The 17,394-nt window shown below is 34.7% G+C and overlaps 1 protein-coding gene across 1 annotated transcript in view; it reads right to left on the bottom strand.

Annotated features, from left to right (window-relative positions):
* The window catches only part of LOC145694523 (uncharacterized), a 108,582-nt gene that overhangs the window by 84,895 nt on the left and 6,293 nt on the right, over window positions 1–17,394 (bottom strand). The window contains exons 4-5 of the mRNA XM_081770837.1: window positions 12,701–12,763; window positions 5,981–6,052 (exon numbers count right to left, since the gene is read on the bottom strand). Of these exons, the coding sequence (XP_081626963.1) occupies window positions 5,981–6,052; window positions 12,701–12,763 (135 nt within the window). The remainder of the gene's footprint in view (window positions 1–5,980; window positions 6,053–12,700; window positions 12,764–17,394) is intronic.

Here is a 17,394-nt window from a genome sequence, read left to right as displayed (position 1 = left end):
ACTAAACCACGAGAAACACGAATCTGAAGGAATTTTGACATTCCGAATTTCGGAACTCGAGATATTCGAACATAAAGTAACCAGGAAGGAAAAAGGACACTATTTGATTTTTATATATTTTGTAAACTGGACCAAAATTAGCAATTATCTGAACGAATTTTGACATTCCGATTTCCCGATCTCGAGATACTAGAACTTATACAGTAGTTTTATGTAACATGTATAAAAGTAACGAAGAAAGTTCTGTCGCTTTTTGACCTATCACTTAGAGCATCGATATGTCACCTAAGACGTACCTGGAAGATCAAAAATAGTACCCATCAGTATCAATGACCTTCTGCCAACGTTCGGGATGGGCATGGATTCCTTCGCGGTAGAACTTGGTTTGCCGTGAAGCGAAGAAGGTATCAAGTGCATTTAGCACCTCTACTACGGAGTTGAACTGGAGTCCTCTAAAGTGAGTGTCCAAGGAAAGGAACAGGTGATAACCGGACGGTATAATGTCCGGACAGTATGACGAATGCAATAATGTTTCCCATCCAAGGTGTAGGATGGTGTCCCGGCTCATTCTAGCTATGTGGGGCATAGCGTTGTCCCGTAATGGGGAACCCCTTAGCGATTGAGAAGTGTTGGCTCCAGGGTTTTGAGTTTTTCTTGAACACGGCTCAACTGCTGACAGTAGACAGTTGCATTGATGTTCTTCTCTGACCACCCGGTAGCAGTTCCCGATGCACGATGTCGTGAGCAGTCCACCAAACACACAGGAGGAATTTCTGCTGCATTACTGATTTCAGCTGTTTTGGAACCGGTTCATGGAATTTTAACCAATGATGACGGCGCCGTGGAGCTTCGTACAGGACCCAGTTCTCATCACATGTCAACATCCTGTCCAGAAATGGCTCCTTCCTCAGACGAGACAGCAAAGAATCACAAGTGTCTGCACCCGTAGCCTTCTGGCCCGGAAACAAATCATCTGGAACACATAGACCCAACTTGTAGTGCTTCCCAAATTAATGGAGGTGCTGGCGAATGGTTTCTCGACTAACATTGAATGTTAGCACCAGTTCCTCACATGTCTGTTCGGTTCAATTGCTACCTGAAGATCCTCATTTTGTACATGTGTTGGTCTTCCGGCACGTGTGGTGCGTCTTTCGTGAGTGTTTCGTCACCGTTCTTAAACTTGCTAAACCACCCTTGCACTGTCTGCGTAATCACGACTCCCTCACCAAAGGCCTGAGGTATCTTCCGCGACGCTACAGTGGCGTTTGATCCAAGTTGGAACTCGTACAGCATACACGCCCCTATGACGCTCTGTGGAGGTTCCATATTCACTCCGTCCTTACATACATTTACGTTGTAACTGAACTGCCACAACCAGGTAGAATGTCGGATATACCCACACCAACAACTGACCTTCGCCTTATCTCCATTCGCATTCAACTCACGGTATGAGGGTCAATTTTACACAGAACTCCACAAAAAGCGACAGAACTTTCTTGGTTACCTTTATATATCTCACAGGACATAATATGTTTCGTATAGAGAATATTGTGTTTTTTTCATATAGCGTCTATATTAAACTTTAAGTTTTAATATCTCGAGTTCCTGAGGTCGGAATGTCAAAACGCCTTCAGATTCGTGTTCCTCGTGATCTAGTTTACAAAATATATAAAAATCAGGGGAGGTCCAATTTGCTTCTCTGCATCCTACTTTTCAAACGAAACAGTTTTCCAGAGTATACATTTTGCTTCAAACTGAGTTCTGCCCTGGTTAAGAAACGTAAATTCGCTTCTATAAGAGTCTTTAAAGTTACACTTGAAATTGTCGTTCGGCATTCTTGTAGCTTGTGAAAGCATTAATAATTCAAGTATGTTTGTTACAACATCTACAAACGAATATTCATTCGTATAGAACCTCCAATACATTACATAGAAAACACATGAACTATACAAAGAAAACCATTGTGCATTAGAGCAGATCTTTTATTAGCAAATGATTCTGCACATGCGCACTGCTCAGACAGCCCAGAGCCTGAGCCTGAGCGCGAGTCCAAATTTAACTCAATCGCGATTGAGATTGTCAAAGGTGTAGTGGTTTTCGTTGATATACCATACCAACACTTTATCAACTAAGTCCTCTTAGATTTTTCTCCAATCCCAAAAAGCGGGTGGTTTTTCGTGATTAAGATATGTTTAAGCGGAGAACGAATATATAACCTGAAAATCGGGTGGTACCCGCTAAAATAGGGTAATAAGCCAACACTAAGCTCAATAGAAATAAGGTATATCCCTATTTAAAATCACTACACATGCAACTCATGAAATTCAATTTGAAATATCATCCACTTAGACTGACATCTTTTGTATTATTATTACTCTTTCCCCATATTTTTAAAAATAGTACTGCCACTCTTTCTTTTGTTAACAAAAAGGCACCACTTCCCTTTCTTAATATAAAGAAAGAGAAAAGAAAGAAAGAAAATCTATATCGCAATACACAATTTTATTGTTGATTTGTTGCCACTCCGATAAATGTGAATGTTGTGGTTTTGCATGTGTCGACTGGCTTCTTATCGCAAGTCCCAGACACCTGCAATAGTTTATACTAGACGGAAACACCGATCATATTGTATTCTGTATCTTTTTACTTCCCAATAACGATAGCGTGCCTCTTTGAGAAATTGCAACTTTTTTTTTTTATTCTGCCAATTGTAAAAGTATAGAATTTCCCTACACTTTAGGACATTTTAAGAAAAAATACCTTTTCCTTCTGCAAATTTTGATCATTTTTTCCCTACGCCGCCGAGGGAAATTTCCCTCCATTTGGCAACTGTGAGCCGGTGTAGGGAAAGATTCTTTGCTGTTTTCTCGTCGTTACTTGATATTAGTGCTGTAGATTTTTTGAGACATTTGCGGTTTTCAAAACCGAAACCGCAAAAGCGGTTTTCAAAACCGAAACCGCAAAAGCGGTTTTCAAAACCGAAACCGCAAATGCGGTTTTCAAAACCGAAACCGCAAATGCGGTTTTCAAAACCGACATTTCGGTTTTATGAAATTTCACTTTTTTCAAAAACCGGTTTTCGGTTTTTTCAAAAACCGATTTCGACAGCACTAGTTTCAACTAGCTAACGCCCCTGCAACTTCGGCGCTCTAATGTTCTGTGTATTTACCTGCCTTCGCTCTCTCGGGCTCATGCATGTCCCTGTGGGTACAGAACAAAGCTTTTCGTGCAAGAACACTTTCAGAAACATTAATTCGACAGAGAAAATCGTGGCTATTAAACCTTTGCTGGATTATTCTCAATCTGCAAGGCACTTAATAACTTGTATAAGTTAATACGATTATTTTCGCTTTTCACAAAATTTGCATTCATGTGATGTTAGGGTCAGCGTGTTTTCCCTTAGTAATTGTGACCTTGGATTCGTTTTCTGGAATTGGAACTTTATATGAAACAACTTCTGTTGTCTAAAAGCCTCGAACTAACGAAGTTAATATTTTGACGCCAGTGTTCTTGTTAGTCAGTTTTAGCCAAAATAAAAGTCACATTCCTTGAAGAACCTCAGCCACGGTGGACCTTATGCTCTTTACTAACCACAAATCTGCCCTTGAAAGCAAGCGGTTTGATTATGATACATCGATTCAAGCGAATGTGACAGCAGAGCTAAATAACTTTCCAGTGGATGCTTTCCTAGGGCGTTCCAAAGCCTCTACGATCAGTCATGTGAGTGTGAAGCGTGGAAAACTACCTTTCCATAGCGTCTTTTAGGGACGCGCACGAGACAAGATTTGTGGCTGTCTCGTCTCGAAAATATGCTGTAAAAGTGATGTCTCGACTCGAAAAATGTATATTTCTCTATTGAAAGAGCCGTGTCTCGACTCGAATTTTGTCAGGAAAATCCTGTCTCGTCTCGTGTCGTCCGCATCCATAGCCTCTTTGACCGATCACGGGAGTGGGTAATGTTGGAAGAGACTTACTTAAAAATAATAATAATAATAAAAACTACCATTTCAGAGCCTCTATGATCAGTCACGTGAGTATGTAGCGTCGGAAGAGACGTACGTACAAAATTAACGTGGTAAACAATTTTGCTGGTATTGTTAAGCATATTACTTCGGGGTAATTCTGAAACTTATTGAACGCACTGTGTTTTGAGACGCGTCTATAAGCCGCACTTCTTTTAATATACCGTCATAAATCAATGGTATAACCTGTGCGCTCGAACGATAACAAACACAAATATTCACAAGCTCGGCAATATTAACTCGGTACATGTACACTTGAAGCACTGTTGTTGCGTTAGCGTTGGCTAACACTCAATCAAGTGTGCGTAGTTAGTACGGTTGTTGGTCCTTGTAAGAATAATCTATATAAAGTTTTGTGCAAGTATTGTTTTCATTCTCATGTATGTAATACTTTTTTTTTTTGCCTAGTTACAGCTTATACCGCGATACTTTTTCCTGCTGAAATTGCAGGCAAAGACTGAAGGTGCAGCTCATACACAGGAAAAGACAATTTATTTAACTGTGTACTATTTGCCAGTCAATTACAAAAATCGTTTACTTTACACGGTTTAAAAGTAAATACAGAAAACTCCGTGGCTTTGAACTTTCACCAGTTACGAAACAAACATACCGTGCTCATGACATAAACGTATCAATCATGAATTCTGACTTAAAGAATGTAACTTCAACAAATTTCTTAGGTCTTCATATAAGTAACACCCTTACTCGGGATACCCACATAATGTCGTTAGCACAAAAACTTAATAATGTTTTCTGTGCCTTGAAAGTTATTAAAAATATTTTGGATATAAATAGCTGTAGAAGCATTCATTTTGGTATCTTTCAATCTTTGTTAATGTATGGCATTATCTTCTGGGGAAATGATTCAAGAAGTAAATTTGAGGCTCCTAGTACTAAAAGCCGCCAAAACCATTAAAAAAAAAAAAAAACGAAATTGAGTTATATATCGTTTGTTGTATGTTTGATCTAAAGGAATTCCATGGGAACAGAATTTTGTTTAAAAGCTTAATATTTCATACTAAAAAACCAGATGGGACTTTGTATTCATATATACGAAGATTCACTGCACGTTTTGCAAAATTACTCGTAACTAAGCTAAATGGATGTGACGGAATTTTGATACTAGGCGACTCACTTATCTTCCGTATTTAAGAAAAAAAAATAGTTGTTAGGGTATTAGGAAATGCGAGAATAAACGAACCATGTAAAAAAACTTCTTATAAGACTACAAATATTACCACTGCCATGTCTTTATGTATTACAGTTATTAATTTTCACGCGCTAAAATCTTAATACATTCTTTTCCAATAAAGGAAACTTTTACTGTCATAATACTAGATATAGGGAAAAATCTTCCACATTCAAAATCACCATACATCATTGTTTTAAAACGGTCCCATATACTTAGATCCAACATTATATAATAACCTCCCTAAAGATATTCGTAACATTGAGTCAATGTATTTAAATCAGTTACAAGGAAATATCTATTGGACAATTGTTTTTATTCAGTACATAAATACCTGTCTGCTATATGCGGCTTGTAGATTGTATAGTGTAATTTTGTCTTACATAACACAATAGCGTTATTGTTTTTTTAGTATGTAATAATTTTCTATCTTATTTATTGGCGTGTCCGATTCATACGCTCGTCTTCCTTCGAGCTTCATGTACGATTTATGGATGAAAATAAAATAAAATAAAATAAAATGCATTGACAAAATAGGCGCAATCAAAATATTGTGAAGATAAAGTGTGATCTGAATGCGAAATACGCTTTTTTTTGTCAAAATACATGTTAAAATTACGTTTCATAATAATTTTTAAAATCGTTTACGTTTTAATACAAATAACTGTGATTAAACAATGATATAATGACAGTTTTTTGACAGTTTTTCGTTGTAATATTAACTGGAAAATTTGATACCTTTCATATAGTAAATAATACAAATACAAACCTTCGACGGCCAAAGTTCTGATTTCCGGAGCTGTTCGTAGCTTGATCATCTCCAGCACTTCCATAAGAACGCCTAAAACCAAGAGAAATAAGTCAGTGTGTAGAATTGGACCAGTTAACCATAATATTTTACTGGTATCTATAAAATTTATTAAAGAAGAGATTTTTCTTATTCAGTCGGTAAATCTGTTACTATAGTAATAGGAAAAAATTACCATAAATAAGGAAACTACAACATACCCGACGTATAATCCACCCTAGCGGCTGCTGAGTCTTTTGTGAAAGGGATCCTGAGTTTCATTCCAACAGGGAGAGCATTTTATGCATAATAGTGGTTCGGATTCGATCTTAGATTGAAGATCCACGTCACATATAGCTGCAGAGTTGAAAAGGAACGCTAGAGGTATTTTAAGGCCCAGTGACTTCTATTAGCATTCGTCACTGCGCCCTATAACAAAATACTTTGGGTAGATTAATAACTACCTGTACCGTGGGCAGAAAGTGCTCATACATGTGCACTATACTTAATAGAATGTTAATTTAATAATAACAAAAGAAGAATGTTTTTAATATATGTAAATTATTATTATGGGATAGTTGTTGCTATGTAAATTTTTTTTATGGATACCTAGTCAGCAAGTTTGTGTGCTTGACAGTTTGAAGGAAAATATATTATAAAGTATATCAGCTAATAAACCATTTTAGCAACGTTCATCGACGTTATCATTCTAATAGAAAAGGTGAGAATAATGGTATATAATTATTAAAGATAATTTTTACATGCAAACAAATACTACCACTTAAGATTATATATCTTACTAAGCCGAACCAGGTTGACGACTACCCTTGGTGAGTCGTTATAAAAATTTTGGTTTACCTCACCCGGGATTTGTTGTAAATTCATATCCCGAAGCAGAGTAAGGTTGAATTTACTTTTGTCATAAAGTTAATGAGTACAAATTTCACCATATTGAGGAGTGGTAGAATAATTATAAGGAAAATGGACACTGAAATAATGGAGAATGAATCCACTAATAGTGACAACGGTGAACCCAGTGTAACATCAGGATTGACATCAGAAGACCGAATCTTGCTAGTCTTACAGCGGCAATTGATGCAAATGTCTACCGAGTTAAAGCAGACGATGAAGCATAACTCTGAAGAATTAAGTAGACGAATAGAACAGAAGTCTGATGAATCTAACAAGCAATACGAAGAATTAAAGCAGACGATGAAGCATAACTCTGAAGAATTAAGTAGACGAATAGAACAGAAGTCTGATGAATCTAACAAGCAATACGAAGAATTGAAGCAGACGATAGAACAGAAGATGGAACAGAAGTAGGATGAAACGAAACAATTAATTATCCAGACGATGAGCGATATCACCTCGCAGTTCGAGGAAAAGTTAAAAGGAATATCGGAGGAATGCCAGGGTAATCACAATCACCTGAGACAAGAAATCAGTGATGTAAAAAAGGATTTAGAAGTAACAGAATCTTCTGTTCAACAACAAAAGATCCAGGTCATCAATAATTCTAACAATATACGTGCAAATACGCAATTGATAGCTACGTTACAGGAAGAAATTAGAATGCTACAGGTTAAGGACAACACATACCGTAATAACATGTGTAGTGATCGCATGGAGTTTCCCCACTCACCAGAGATGAACTCGCCTTCGCCGGTGTCTGATGAGGATATTATATTGGAAGAAATACATCCGAAGGGTACAGATGGGCGATACATAGATGGCGTAACGACACATCACGTCATGGACAGGAACTATCACCCAATAAGTACACGGAATGATAAAAGGAAGGTAAAATTAAGTGTTAAGATGAGTGAAATTCGAGCTATGAGCAAATTCAGTGGTAAGTGTAACGAGAATGCTACTTCTTTCTTAGAGAAATTCCAGGACGAATGCAATATAATGTGTATAGATAGATCACAATATATGAAATTAATCCCTCATGTATTACTCCCACCTTGTTCATTATGGTTTAAAGCAGTACGTGATCACATCAGTACATATGAAGAATTCAAAGCGGCACTGATCACCAATTATGAAAATGACTTTTTGCTTGCGAATAGAGATGCTACCATTAGAAATCAACACTTCAATCCTCGATTGCATAAATCTGTTGTAGAGTTTGTTGTAAATACCTACAACGAATTAAAGGTCGTTAATCCATTGCAATCGGAATCGAGAATAATAGCATCGATTCGAAATTTGCTTCCATTTAAATTACAACAGATCTTATTTTCCACACAGTGTATGAGTTTCAACCATTTATTAATGCTTGTCCAATGCTATGAAACTCAATACCATGCCATGAATCAACAAGCAGGAATGGGTAAAAATAAGAATAATTCAGATCATTTGGTGCCTGTTCGGAATTTAAATATCCGAAGTGTGAATAATACGGAACATAACCTAAGCCGAGTATACTCTAGCAATCAAAATGAGCAAAATAGGCAAAGTTATATAGGGAATCTGCCTAACCTAATTAATCGTAGCAATCCACATGTTAGACCATATAATCAAAATAGGTTTAAAAATAGACGAAATGTATGGCGAAATTCCAGGAATACAACGAACTACGTGGATAGACGTAATGGGAGGACAAGAGATGGCACTTCGCATCAAGATCCAGGTATTGAAGTAATTTCTGTACAGAACAATAATACGGGACATAATCATGATTGTGCTGTGCAATGTACTTTATTAGAATCGTATGCAAGTACGAACGTAACCTGATTACCGTTAATGAAATTAGGTTAAATTCATATCAGCTATAGATTTTCATGAACATTTATTTTATTTTTATTCAATTTAATTTTCTTTAATTCTCATTAATCAATGATAATTCCCAAATGTTTTTAATATATGTAGGAATTATAATTTGATTCATAAATGATTAAAAGCAAAGGTTATTTATATTAGATTGATTTGTGTTGAAAACTTAACTGTCAAAGATTATGTTAAGAAGAAGATCTATTCTATAAAACTAATTATTCGACGACTGTTTTTATGAGCTATCCTATATATTATCCGAACAAGATTCTTCTTTATTATGACATCTTAGTGCCACGATGTATACATTAGAATGCAACATCTAACTTATTTGTTATTTAATGCGCCCTGAAAGATTAAACATTATTTATAACATCACTGTTTTAATAATGATCAAAACTATTAATCATAGTAATTTGTGTTTCACCCTCGTTAATTATATTAATAAGCGACGATGTTTTTGATAATAATGAAATAAATATAATTAATGTAATAAAAGATAAGTATTAATGAAGCATAAGATTTGTTATAAATGTATCTATATATATATATATATATGAAATGTAATGAAGATATATACGAGGTGTGATCAAAATATAAAGAACATATGTAATGTAAGAGCACTATTGTAAACGGACCAGTGGTTCTTGAAGATAAAAGCCAAGCTCACTCATGACTTTTATATTCAGTCCATTTGTCGGGCGACATTTTTATATAACAAAATACTTTGGGTAGATTAATAACTACCTGTACCGTGGGCAGAAAGTGCTCCTACATGTGCACTATACTTAATAGAATGTTAATTTAATAATAACAAAAGAAGAATGTTTTTAATATATGTAAATTATTATTATGGGATAGTTGTTGCTATGTAAATTTTTTTTATGGATACCTAGTCAGCAAGTTTGTGTGCTTGACAGTTTGAAGGAAAATATATTATAAAGTATATCAGCTAATAAACCATTTTAGCAACGTTCATCGACGTTATCATTCTAATAGAAAAGGTGAGAATAATGGTATATAATTATTAAAGATAATTTTTACATGCAAACAAATACTACCACTTAAGATTATATATCTTACTAAGCCGACCAGGTTGACGACTACCCTTGGTGAGTCGTTATAGCCCTCGGCTACTTATCTGGTTTCACTCATAGAATACTATGTGCCTTCACAAACCAAATCTTCTCTTGTCTAGACAAATAGTGATCCACTTACAGAATAAATCTATTTAAGACTAAAAAAAAAAATTAAAAGCTGCATGCATTATATGTATTCTGAGCTGTAAACAATTTACACGGAAATTGGTATCATGTGTAAGAGTACATCATTTATAATTAGTTTTAACACAATTAACATATATGTGACTTTTTGGTTATCACTTGAACCTTTAGTAAATGCGACTTTAAATTCTTTTTCCATTACGGTCTCAAGTTTCAGTGTCCAGGTAGCATCAAGGACTTAACTTAAAATTAAGACATCGAAGTTCAGTGGCTAGAAAGCGTGAAATAACAAGGTTAGCAGCTGATAGGTTAAACTTACTCCGTTTGGACGGTAATAAACTTTCACAACTTACAACGCGAAAAGTTTAGATAATCTTAAAGCAAGCAAGTTAGGGATATGACTAGGCTGCTCTCAGGATTTGTTTTACAGGGGAGATGGGGCCAAACACCGAATTCACACACACACACACACACAGAGAGAGAGAGAGAGACAGGGATATATACATATCCTAGTCTGTGTATGTGTGTGTGTGTTTGTATGTATATACACATACACACACAGAAAGTGATCAGGTCAAGAATTGCTATAGCCAATGAAGCATTCAACAAGAAAAGACCACTCTTAACTAGACGGCTTAATATTGGATTAAGGAAGAAGTTCTTCAAGTGGTATATATGTAGTGGCTCAGAGACTTCGAAATTATAGAAGTTAGAGAAGAAATATTTAGAGAACTTCGAAATGTGTTGGAGGAAGATAGAGAAGATAAAATGGACAGAGAAAGATAGAGTACTAAACGAAGATATTTTGAAACAGATTGGGGAGAAGAGGATGATTTTAGTCACCATCCTTCGAAGGAAGGACAATTGAATTGGACACATCTTGCGAAGAAATTGTCTTCTTCATACCACCATAGAAGGAAAGCGAGGGATAGGAAGAAGAAGAACACATTTGATCGATGATTTGAAAAAAAATAGAAGAAAGTATTGGGAGTTATTTATTTTATTTTATTTAAGGAGAATACAACAGGCAATTCCACCCAATTACAGTGTTCATACCAGAATTACATACGTAGAGTAGCTGTAATACATTTACGAAATCTATCCAGACTCATACCATGTATATCCAGAACATTTTAATATTTGCTCAGTTTGTTCTACTCTTCACCCATCCTCCACGTTGGTGACTGTTTTGTTGCATTTGTTCGAGATTTATTACAATAAAAGACATTTCCATTGCCCACACGTATGTTTCCATTGGGTACCCTGAGATGAAAGGCAGAGACCAAATCCTTACTATTAAAATTTGTTATTTAATATTTTGTACGAGAATATCATGTCATTTAACACTCTTCTGTGATTCAGAGACATTGATCGAGAAACGTGGGAGCCCCAAACCTTAAAACAAAAGCTCATTAGTCCAAAGATCTGCAAAAATGCAGAATACTTAATAATTCCTTGATGCACACTTGATCATAACTCTTTATGGAAAATATTTACGAACAGTGCTTAACTTTATTATCGTATATTTCTGAATCCAAGACGAGAATTTTTTTGCTCGCGATTTCATGTCTAAAAAAGACATGGAGTCTTCTCCTTATCGTAACATATGATCTGAAATTTTTCTTTTCTAAGCAGAATCACGAGCTTCCATTGAGCTCTAACTCTACCCTCTTCCTTGATAATATTTTAGGCTTGAACGTTCGCAGATTCAGTGGACTCTTCAGTGTAAAAAGATTAAGAGAACTCTGTATGTAATTTGATTTTTAGTATAGCCTAAACAATATATCCTGTAAGTGCTATAGACCTTTTTGTAATACTTTGTTTCTTTGAACAAATATGGGTCGTTGTGTAAAATAGTGTTTTTTTTACAATAGAAAAGAAGAGAAGCATATATTTTAAAAACATACTAACTGAACCTGCGCTCTCTACACAGCCTATTATTCACATATGAGCATGAATCTCCTTACAACGTCTGTACATGTCCCTTTATAGACACAGGTGAAAGACGTCTTCATAAAAATAGGCAAGTAGTGCCATAAAGGGGAGATTTTTTTCTATTATTTTTTCAATATCTCGCATCGTTAGCAATATTTGAGCCTTACTTCCGATTGGAGTTTCTAATTCATGTAGATCAGTGTTTCCTTTCTTTTTTGCAAGCAGTATGTAATAAGTAAATACATTACATACACAATTAATTATAATGTCAGTGATATATGGTGTTCATTGAGTAAAACACTCCAAACAATAAAGATTCATCTCAGATTGAAGAAATTATTATTCTTCGTTTTCCATTATTATTTGGCCATGAAACAAAACGCCTGATAGATATACTACCGCTGTATACAATAATGTCGTGTTGTAATGTATAACTCATAGGATATGGTGCTTTTGTTAAAAAAAAATCGTCTCCTTTTTACCCCTAAAAAATGTAATAAAGAAATAACGGCCACTTTTTTTAAAATATTCAATTAGAACTGGACAATCTATACAAAATTTGGAATCGACCAGCAAAAACTTCACGTTTCTAGTTTTTGCGCACTTGTTTTTTTTTTCGATATCTCATTGTCGAAAGGTTTAGTGAGAAACTTTTCTTTGGAGACAAACATATAAGCCTAGCATTTTAATATATAGATTTTTTTAACGATAATTTCTAAACGTGTATTTCATTCAACGAGATATAATACAGAAATTAAATACAAACCTGTTGCGATTGTTGAATTGCCTTCTACCCCTATTCCCATTAGAAGCAGTTGCGTTGGAAGCACTAAAAAGAAAAAAAAAAAATAGAAGAAAAATATTAAGTGAATTTTTTACTTAACCAAAGTTATCATTTTTAAATACAATTAAAATTAATATAAGGTGTGGGTCCACCGCACTAAACTTTCTCGCTCTATTTTCTTAAACTGAACTATGGATCAATTCTTACTGAAACTTTTACGTATGGAATAGGAAGAAAATTATGTTTTTGGAAAGTTTCGTTTAAAGAAAAGCACTAAAAGGCAGAAAATAATAATTAAAAAAGCGCTTAAAAACAAAAAAAAAATTAGTGCTGTATAAATTTTTAAATTTGTTCCAAGCCACGCAAAATGGCTCATAAAATTACCATCCTCATCACTTGTATGTTTGACATTAATTTGTTTAGTTTCATACACACTTCAATTTAAAAAAAAAAAAATAAAGTACCGCAATGATTTTCAAACTTTTTTAATTATGAGACACTTTATTGAATACTTACATCACTTGTTTGATTTTTTTTTGTTAATACAGTAATAAAAATACAAATTATAATGCGAAATCCTATAATTTTCTATAAAGTATTGACTCTATGTAGTACACAGCATTTTGTTAGTACAACTGGAGGCACTGATTGGAAGATTGACCTTAACTAATTATTAAATATTTCATTCTTTTAATTCTAAAACTCCAACGAAAACATTTACCACCTTGAGATTCCAATGAAATCATTTAATCACCATGCTACTTTAATGAAAACCTCAAGCCAGTGGCGGATGTATCCCGGGGCCGGTGGGCCTAGACCCCCCAGTTTTTTGAGTGACAAACCTAGTTTAATATATATATATATATATATATATATATATATATATATATATATATATATATATATATATATATATATATATTTGAAAGTTTAAACTAAACTCATGAGATACCTATCATACGCTGTGGTCTGGGTCCCTCCCCCAGTTTTTACCTTCTAGCTCCGCCCCTGACATCAACCGTACTTTGCCTCAAATTTAAGGACAGGTTTGCTATGCAATGAAACGAGACATATTTACACTGCGAAACAACTACATTAGTGTTTCAAGAATTTTTAACACTGCTTTTTTCTACAGAAAATTTCTAAAATTGTGTTGGTAACGTGTATTGGCCGTACCCGTGTCCCAAATATATACATGATCTCGAAAATATTCTTGGCAAGACAGTTAAAGCACTGCTTTACATCGGGCATTGTTAAAATACTTTGAAAAACATTAATAAGTTACATTTTTACGGACACAACATTAATAAGTTACATTTTTACGGACACAACATTAATAAGTTACATTTTTACGGCCACAACATTAGTAAGTTACATTTTTACGGACACAACATTAGTAAGTTACATTTTTACGGACACAACATTAATAAGTTACATTTTTACGGACACAACATTAATAAGTTACATTTTTACGGACACAACATTAATAAGTTACATTTTTACGGACACAACATTAAAAAGTTACATTTTACGGACACAACATTAATAAGTTACATTTTTACGGCCACAACATTAGTAAGTTACATTTTTACGTACACAACATTAGCAAGTTAAATTTTTACGGACACAACATTAATAAGTTACATTTTTACGGACACAACATTAATAAGTTACATTTTTACGGACACAACATTAATAAGTTACATTTTTACGGACACAATATTAATAAGTTACATTTTTACGGACACAACATTAATAAGTTACATTTTTACGGACGCACTTCGAATTTTGCTAAAACACACATTAGTTGACTTTCGTCGTAAAGGAAATCTTTCAGTTTAACGTCTCACGGTTATGCCTGTTAGTCTAAGGGAGTCGGATGATTAAGATAAGTGAATGATGATGGAAGAATGATAGTGTGGGAGGAAATGGGAGTACCCCGAGAAAATCTACGGACATAATGTTGTCCACCACAAACTTACTTGATCGGGAATCGAACCAGGGACTTCACATACCAAAGGTAAGCGCTCTATCACTGAGCCACCGTGCTTACCAATTTTTGTCGTATGTGATTATATGTACTGATCTTTGCTTCTGCTGTAAGCGAGTAATTTATGGAATGTATGAAGCTCTTCTTTAGATTACCGCTTATAAATGCATGTCTTGAATTGATTTGCTCTCCTCCAAACCCTTTAAGAATACAGTTCAATTCTCATCGTCTTCTTTTTTCTTCATATAAAAAAGTCGAAGAAGTGAAATTAATATACAGGGTGAATCAAAACAACACTGATATCGTTTGGGAGGTGATTCCTGACACTAAGATAAGACAAAAAGTATATACCACTTAGGGGCACAAATGCTTCCTTTTAGAATTAAAGGCTGCCGAAAACATGAAAAAAAAATGAAATTAAAATGTCCATGGCTCCAATATTATGGAACCTACCGAAGTCGGGTCAAGACTTCGTTTAGGAACAAGTATGTGCTCTATCCAAATATCCATATTTCGGAATCCTGCGATACTTTTGCAACAATTTTTATAGAGGTAGTTAGTGAGAACTTCAAAAATTATGCCCATAGCCAAATTACCTCTATGAAAATTGTTTCGTGGGTACCTTAGGATTCTGAAACATGGATTGGATAGGACACATATTAATTTGTAAAAGAAAGTCTTGACCCGACTATGATAGGTCCCATAGTATTGGAGCTATGGACCTTTAAATTTCAATTTTTCATATTTTCAGCAGCTTATAACTCTGACAGGAAGCATTTGTGCACCCAGGTTGATCTATACTTTTTTGTCTTATCTTGGTGTAAGATATCACCTCCTAAACGTTGTCGGTGTTGGTTTCAAACACCCTGTATATACTTACTCAGTGTTAATATACTTATGTATTAATATATATATATATATATATATATATATATATATATATATATATATATATATATATATATATATATATATATATATATATATAATACTTAATATTTCTGTAGGGGGCACGTTGGCTCTGGTGGATGGGGTTCCTGGTTAGATTTCCAATTTGTGGTGGACAAGATCGTGTCCGTGGGTTTTCTCTAGGTGCTCTCCCACTTTCTCATTCCACCAATTCTTTAATCATCATTCCCTTATTTTAATAATCGTTTCCCTTAGTCTAAAAGGGATAACCGTGGGACGTTAAACTGAGCGACTTCATTTCATTTTAAAAGATAATAATGAACAGCCATAATGAATAATTTAGGTATTTAAATGTGATCTCATTTTTTTTTCTTTTTGTAAATTCATCGTTATATTTTAAGAGTAATATAAATAAATACAGTACAACCCCTCAAATCCGAACCCCGGAAATCCGAAAACCCGGCAAATCCGAACACGTTCTCAGGAGAAAAAAAATAACCATAGCTGGAAAATGAAAAAAAAAAATAGATTTAATCACACGAATTTAGTTTTTTTAAAGTTTTAACATTTTAAGATCTAATGCTTATTCTAAATCATTATCTAATTATATTCTTACAAGAAGACAGTTATATATGTGCGACAATCATTTTGAACATGAGTGTACACCCGCCAGTCAAGGTCACTGCCCTTTCGACCTTTTTTTAGCAGTTATTTCATTGGGAATAAGTTCTGGTGGCGTTTGTTATCTTCAAAGAACTTCTTTCGTTAAATTTTTTACTTTATTTCTGTTAAGAGAATAATCATATACGTAATCTTCTGAAAAAAGCAAACCACAATATTCCCTTCCTTACTTCTTCGCTGAAATCCGGGACATTTAAGCGTCCCGAGAAATATTTTCGGGACGCCGGGACACAGATATCGATAACCGAATGTGTAGTTCATTTTCATCTGTATTCACATAACATTAACATTAATTAAAAAAAAAAACGGTTCTCCTCAAAATTAAAAGAAAATGGTGCATGCCTAATCAGGTTCTCAAAAGTATCTAAAATAGCACACGAGAGTCATCTGGAGTTGTCAAAAGTAGTTTCTAAAAAATGTCCAAGTAGTCCCGCAATAACATTTTCATGACCCGTTACGAAACGAGGCAAACCTCTTCCAATATACAGTAAAACATGTTAACTCGGCCACCCCTCTAAGTTGGCCACCTGCTTATCTTGGCCTGATTCGTCTTGAACCTGCATTTTCCCATAAGATATTTATTATTTACTACTCTGTAAGTTGCCCACCTGTCTATGTTGGAAGTTGGCCGCATTGGAGCAATGTTTACTCTATGATGATAATGATAAATTTACTTGCGTATCTTGACCACGCAAAATACTATTTTGATATGTTTCTTAACTCTTTCGTATTCCCATATGAGAGGCAGATGCTCTCTATTTCTGACTGGAGACAAACACGCATGGATTCCCACTATTTGTTCTTGAAAATCAATGGCCAGAATACTACCCTGATAAAGGGATGGTGAAGGAAGATGTCAATAAGAAAATCACGTACAGGAATTCAGGAAACGGTTGTACGTATTTGTTTACCCTGTCTGTTTTGGCAAAACCATTAGCTATTTCATCAGTGGGAAGCTTTAGTAATTCCGGAAAATTTTCAAGGTTAAAGCTAACTATCTGAATTGTCAACTATTGGCACCTGACGGTTTGTCGAAAGGTAGCAGAGGTTTTGAGATATGAATTCCCTTAACATTTTCTCAAAACGCCTTATGCTC

This window comes from Thermobia domestica, chromosome 9 (assembly GCF_964235325.1).
Source record: "Thermobia domestica chromosome 9, izTheDome1.hap1.1, whole genome shotgun sequence".
Taxonomy (NCBI): domain Eukaryota; kingdom Metazoa; phylum Arthropoda; class Insecta; order Zygentoma; family Lepismatidae; genus Thermobia; species Thermobia domestica.
This window is presented reverse-complemented; position numbering and strand designations above follow the sequence as displayed.